General features: G+C 43.3%; 1 protein-coding gene across 3 annotated transcripts; it reads right to left on the minus strand.

Moving 5' to 3' along the window:
- Nucleotides 1–19: 19 nt before the first annotated feature.
- Nucleotides 20–4,860, minus strand: YAE1 (YAE1 maturation factor of ABCE1). Of its 3 annotated transcripts, none has more exons than XM_085051588.1 (4): nt 4,736–4,860; nt 3,590–3,888; nt 1,839–1,960; nt 20–1,441 (listed from the first exon to the last, which is right to left on the minus strand). In XM_085051588.1, the coding sequence occupies exons 2-4, from the start codon at nt 3,704–3,706 to the stop codon at nt 1,018–1,020; spliced, it is 663 nt and encodes a 220-aa protein (XP_084907714.1). In that variant the 5' UTR covers nt 3,707–3,888; nt 4,736–4,860; the 3' UTR covers nt 20–1,017. The 3 variants fall into 3 exon arrangements, with proteins under 3 accessions (XP_084907714.1, XP_084907718.1, XP_084907715.1); XM_085051592.1 differs by having other exon boundaries at nt 4,184–4,860; XM_085051589.1 differs by having other exon boundaries at nt 3,590–3,874; nt 4,172–4,860.
- Nucleotides 4,861–6,306: the final 1,446 nt, after the last annotated feature.

Here is a 6,306-nt window from a genome sequence, read left to right on the forward strand (position 1 = left end):
ACAAGAAACTTCAAACAAGTAAACTGCTAACTTACTCTAAATCAGTTTAATTAGTGTAAAACAGAGGCATTCACAAAGAAAAAACTTCCTGAACAGAGCAACTTACAGCAGCAGCGAAGGCAAGCAACAGGAAAATGAGTCACACACAGAATACCAGCACAGAAGCACAAAGTAATCAGAAAAAGGCATGTGTGCCTGATTCTGAGGTGGTGAATAAGCTTGTCATCCCTCAAATTCCCTGAAGAGTATGAGAAAAACATTGGAATGTGGGAAAGAGTTCAGGCTAGAGGGACTGCTGAAATAAATACAAAAATACCACAAGGATGTTCATTAGGCTGGAAGCATGTTTAATGTGGTCTGACATGGTGAGAGTAGATGGTCTAGGAGTAAAACAATGGAATTGTCAGCACTTCTGCATTTGACATAAACTGTGTTTTCAGCAAAAGTGACAAACTATGTAAGAAGGCAAAAAGTTTTTAACGATGAAAGTGCGTTGCATCATAGTTACAAAAGGTAAGGTGAAGAATTTGACAAAAGGTGACTAGAGAGTCACAACACTCTAGGATTTAGCAACAAAACATTCTATTTTGCACACAGCAAAATAGAATTAACTGCAGCTTACTCTGCAAAAGTACTGACCATTTCCACAGCAATAAGCATTTATTGTTTAGATATTAGAGGGGAGCAATTTAATGAACCCGCTTCACTTCCAATCTGCTGCCAAGAAAAAAATGAGGGTGAAATGAAAGCTCCCAATACAAAACAGAAACATACTTAATAACTTTCTGTAGAGCTTTAAAGTCATTGCCCCTTTCTGTGCATATTACCTTTAAGATTGGAAGTGAGGGGTTTTGCCAGGAGCCAAAATCACGGTGAAAATTTACAAAAATTACTTCTCCTGTAAAGCACCACAATCAGATTTTCCTAAAACAAAAATGATGCATCAGCCTGTACATGGCCCACAAACTGAGAATCAAAACCCACTGAGATAGTTTTAAGTACCTTGAGACAGAAAAACTAATGTTCCAGTTGCTGGACATGGTGCAGTATATCCGGTGATAAGCCCAGTTGCTCTACTAACCAAATGGTCTGCTTTTTAACCCAAGCAAGGGTTGACTTTTTGGGATCTGTGCAGAGGTTTGCCTTGCTGCACTCAAACTGCAGGGAACTAACCTCACCATTATTCCTACAAGTGTTTTCACCACAGCTTCCACAGTCTTCATGTTTTCCATCTTTAACTTCCTTGTACTCTGTCCCAGCTGTGTCACTAAGGTCCATGTCCTGAACAGAGTCTAAAATGTGTCCAAGATGTGGCTGTTCTTCAGCAGAATTCAGATACTTAAGCACATCATCTTCATGCTTTCCAACCACATCAAGAAGATTATTTATCGTACTTAAAGCAGAATCATGTCCATTAAAATGACACCAGGATAAGAGAGCACTGAAAAGTGAACAACAATAAAAGTGATTATATGTACCTGTGTACTCCTCCACTTGGTAAAGGTAGATAGCAATGTGACAAGGTATCTATGAATCATAAACACTTTTATGTATCATTCATGTTTCATGGAAAATTCAGGCAATAAAACTAAATATTAAGCTTAAAGATATTAAGCTCAATTTTGGAAGAGCAATTGAAAGATTTAAGGATAATCATTCTACACCCAAGTACACATTCCCTGTTTTCAAGATCTGAGAATTCTCAGGTTGCTCACTTTGGACAGTTTTACAATGTGTTAGGTTTTTTTTTTTAAATTAAAACACACAAAAACCTGCATGTGTGTTCCCTTTTTACACACCCTCCACATACACTTGACCTTAAGGAGTTTGTAACCTACTTCAGGGCTCCTTTGAAATGGCCACATGTAATCATCAGTTTGGCACCATGTCTGTAACCTTGATTAAAGCCTTTCTGGAGTGCAAGCTCTTTCCCAGCCTCAATTCCATCCCTATAGCCTTCCTGTAACAAGAGCAGTGAAACAGGTTGTTCACAGAATAACAAATTGAACCTATGACAAATACATAACAACAAAAAAAAAAGTTTAAACAAGTATTACAAGTATTCAATCTTTAGTCTCTTAAATTACAGCTTCTTTATCTGAACATCCCTCTCAGCTACACCCCTACTGCCAAACCAAAACATGCTTGTTGCAGTGCATTATGATTTACTGACCTGTAAGATCCAGTGTTTTACTTTTCCCAAAGGGATCCCGAGAAAGTCAGAAAACAGGGAAACTACTTTTAGAAAGATCAAAAAAGTAAGACAAATCTGCAGGAAATCATGCTTGCTTTTAGTGATTACCAACTCCTCTATGAAAAACGGATTTAGGAATACCACAGACAGACTACTTTTTTTCTATCTAAAAAGATACACAAGCTGCCAAGCTTCCCCTTTAGCAGGGGTATTCTCCTATCTGTAATACACCTACATGGAATGCATTTATTTTCACAAAACTTACTGTTGAGCATTGTTCCTTTATTCGCTAGACCTCACTCATTATAAGAGTTTAACAGAAAACAAGATAGTGATTGTCTGAGTCTCATATAAATACACTTAGCATTGGGACTGCTTTCTTTAAGAAACAGCTAATTGCAATGCAAATTACTTTATATTATAACCACATTACATGATTACATAAAATAGTTCTTAACTTTTTTCACAACAAAATTGCAAGTTGTGAAAGTGAAACCTCCTACTTGCTCATGGTCAGGAAAAATAGTCAGGAACAGAAATATTTATTTTGCCCAACATGCAACTCCAACTTCAATAACATTTTATGATTTTGCAGCATCTACTTATAAATATCACAGGGGTTTGTGTGAAAACACTAAACAGTCCCTTAAGAAAACTGGTCTTTTCATGGAATTCAGATGAAGGAAACTTCCTTGGAAAATACTACACCAGGCCTGCTGTAACACCCTTCCTCATCAACAGCCTACACAACACTTTCCATCCATGTTCTTCAGCCAAATGCTGCTCAGCTATGAGCAGATGAGCCCTACGAGCCCCACTCTGAATGACAGGGTATCTGTGAACTAACCTGTTAATGAACCTGTTTTCTTCCCTGTAGAACTCCAGAGAGGCAAGGGCTGTGGAAAGCACCTTTCATAAAATATACTTTTCACTAGGAGAATAAATCAACCAAAGACCTACACAGACCACAACACCCAATTGTGGCTGTACACGGAGTCACACATCTTACAATTTGACTGATGAGTAACTACTCAAAACCCCAAACAACTCACATTTCTTTATTAGCTCTGTTGCCCTACATTTACCAGGAGTATACCTACAAGTACAACGCAAGTAGCTTGCATCACAATTCAGCACTGCCTTTAACAAAAGCACATGGTTGTGCAGAGGGAGGCGATGTCTTTTGGTAAAACAGTACTTTCCTCTGGTGACTGCAAGGAAGAGTTTACATAAATTTCTGCTACATTTTCCTGATATTCAGAAGAAAATAAGCCACAATAACTTTTTAGCAGCTACTTTTACTTTTCCCTTTAAATCATTCACATGTATAGCAAGCTAAGTATCAGTAAATCTAAATTGGCTAAAAAGACTATTAAATTATTTTAATAAAAATACCTTTAATCTGTTTTTCATAGTGCTGTTCCATTCCTTATGTAGTAGATACATCTCATCTGCATCTTCATCAAATATATCCTCACTGGATTGGCTGACTGCAACCTGAACCCAGGACATAACAGCAGTGCCCTACGGCCCCTGTTTATGTGGTAAAACAACGCTGAGAAACTCTCAGAAATCCCTCTGGTGAAGTGTCAGAAGTACAGGAAAAAAACATGAGTTCCAAAGAGAAGCCAAGTACGGAGGTGATTATTCAAACTGTACACGGGAACTCAGTGCTGTTCGCTGTTGGGGTGCACCTGTCAAGAAAAGGCAGTCAGATAATCAGTCATAAAGCAACATCTGGGATATATTAGGGCAACTTATGATAGTTCCTTCCCATCTTATGGCAGTGACACACATATGCACAACAACGCAGCATTTCTAAATAGTAGTACACTGACAGCTGACAGAAACAACTTTATTCCAACAGCAGCTGACAAATTGCCTCATACAGCCTCCACTGCGCTGCTCTAAGTTATACACACAGGTTATATGCACACACACAGCTTTGTAAATTTGTATATACACAATTTACTACACACAGGCGATTACCTGCAGAGTTAACAACTGGAAAGTACTTTCACCTTCGATTTCCAGTTTTCTGGTTATACCAAATACTTAGCAGTCTTCTAAAACATAAACAGTCCTTCATACTTTGAATAAAGAATTAGCAAGTGCTCTTGCGGTGGCAAGGAGAAATTTTCGGATTATTTAATCCTTTCCCACGACAAAAACCGTGAAAAGCCTCTCACAACTAACTAATTTTCATCGCTGTAAATCGTTAGAACCCACAGACACTGTTCCTTGCGGAGGCACCGGCGGCTCTCAGGGAACCCAGGGAAGTGAGACACAACCGGCTGTCCTGCAGCCTGCGGCGGGCAAGCGGGGCACCCCCGGCCCCACGGGCACTCCCGGGCCGCAGGCAGCGGCCAGGCCGGGGCCCATTTCAGCGCCTCGCGCGTGCCCAACTCCCAGCAGTAGCCGCGCTGCGAGGAGCCTTCCTTCTCCCCCACCGGGAAACAGGCGTAGCCTCCCTTCGCTTCGCCCTTCCGCGCGGCCCGCACAGCCCCCGCCGCCAGCCCGGCCCCGCACACCGCCTCTCACCGCAATCACCAGCACACCGCGCGCGCTGCTCCCCCGCGCTCCGCCATCTTTGATAAGGGCAAGCGGGCGCCTCTGCCGGCTGAAGTGATTGGGCAGCGGCGGCCATGATGGATTAGGGCAAGTTCCGCGGAGGCCTCAGGTAAACAGCCGCCATCTTGACCAGCAGCGCTCTGACGTCATAGCCGTCTGAGACACTGGAAGCGCCATCTTGGGTGAGGGCGCTGGGCCCTCCGGGGGCGGGGCGGGGCGCTGGGCCCAGCAGGCAGGGCGGCCGTGGGGTCGCCGAGCGCCAGCAGGGCGGGAGCGTTCATCCCATCACACCCTCGCCCTCCCTCAGGAGAGAGTGGAATGTGGCTGCCTCGGCCTCCCGCAGTGACCTTAGGACAACCACCGAGGAAACGCGTTCTTCGGGGCAGGGTTTCATCCTCTTTTCCGTCATAAACGGTGGAATTGAAAAAAAAATCTGCCTTGTTGACTTCAGAATCTTCAAGCACTTTATGTGAAGCGTGCCCTTAAGCTATCCTCTACAAGACCCAGATGTTATAATGATAAATCCTTTTCAATATGAACGGTATCAGCGGGAGTCAAGTGTTTCAATGCTGACTTTGACTAGAGAAAACAGGAATATCCTGTTGACATAAACACAACATAAATAAAACAGTCCTGGCACATGCTGCATTTGGCTTATGAGCATAAGTTTAAAGCTGATTAATCTTCATGAACAAAAATACATCAAGCTTGAATTCAAGATGCATGTTTCTCCGAATTGCCAGAGCCTGTGCAGTGAACACCCCCGTGTGCTGCAGGCTCCTGGTGTTATGAGTTAGGTCTCAAAAACCAATCAGAGACGTAGAGCCAATTAAAGAATTTATTAATTGAGCAAGCAGATAGCAGCCAAGTTACAGCGCTGGGCGGGCGCGGCGAGCCTCCCTGCTACACCTACAGCACTGCACCCGAAGATGGCAAATCATCATTTTTTATAGCTCTCTTTACCCCCTCCCTTGAGTCCACTCGTGGGTCTTGACTGACGTTCTTTTGGGTGTCTCGATTGGCCGTGGAATCGTCACTCTGCGCTGGTTGGTAGTGATTAGGGGTACGCAGGTTTTTGGGGGGTTTCTTTCTTGCATAGCAGTTAGACTGTGTGCCGTGGGAATCGCACAAGGCTGCTGAGCGGCCTTGCGAAAAGAGTTACAATTGTTGCAAACCTTCAGCAGAACGGTTTGGCTCTAAAACAGGAACTCTTTCTGTTAAAGCAAAACTGAAAAGCAGAGCTTAGCAAAAGCAAGGAATTAAAACTTATTTTCTAAACGATTTCATGAACTATACCTATTGTAATTTATAACACTGGCACCCGAGAGGGCAATTCCCCCTGGAACCACAGTCCCCCAGCCACTGCGGGTGTCCCATCTCCTGTCCCAGGGGTGACTGGTAACATTCCTCACAGCAGGGTTCGGGACACCTGCACGGATAGCAGCAGGGCCCGTCTGTGCTCTGCAGGTACCAGGAGATGAACGAGAGAGTACTGCAACCTTCTGCCTTCTGCTCTGCAGACACAGCAAGTCCTACTTCTG

This window comes from Lichenostomus cassidix, chromosome 2, assembly GCF_008360975.1.
Source record: "Lichenostomus cassidix isolate B80296 chromosome 2, HeHo_3.0, whole genome shotgun sequence".
Taxonomy (NCBI): Eukaryota; Metazoa; Chordata; class Aves; order Passeriformes; family Meliphagidae; genus Lichenostomus; species Lichenostomus cassidix.

Coding starts and splice junctions, on each gene's coding strand:
- YAE1 (XM_085051588.1), bottom strand. CDS start 3,706: ATGTCCTGGGTTCAGGTTGCAGTCAGCCAATCCAGTGAGGATATATTT. Junction 1,961..3,589: donor CTATGAAAAACAGATTAAAG/GTATTTTTATTA, acceptor CTCTTGTTACAG/GAAGGCTATAGGGATGGAAT. Junction 1,442..1,838: donor CATTTCAAAGGAGCCCTGAA/GTAGGTTACAAA, acceptor TTCACTTTTCAG/TGCTCTCTTATCCTGGTGTC.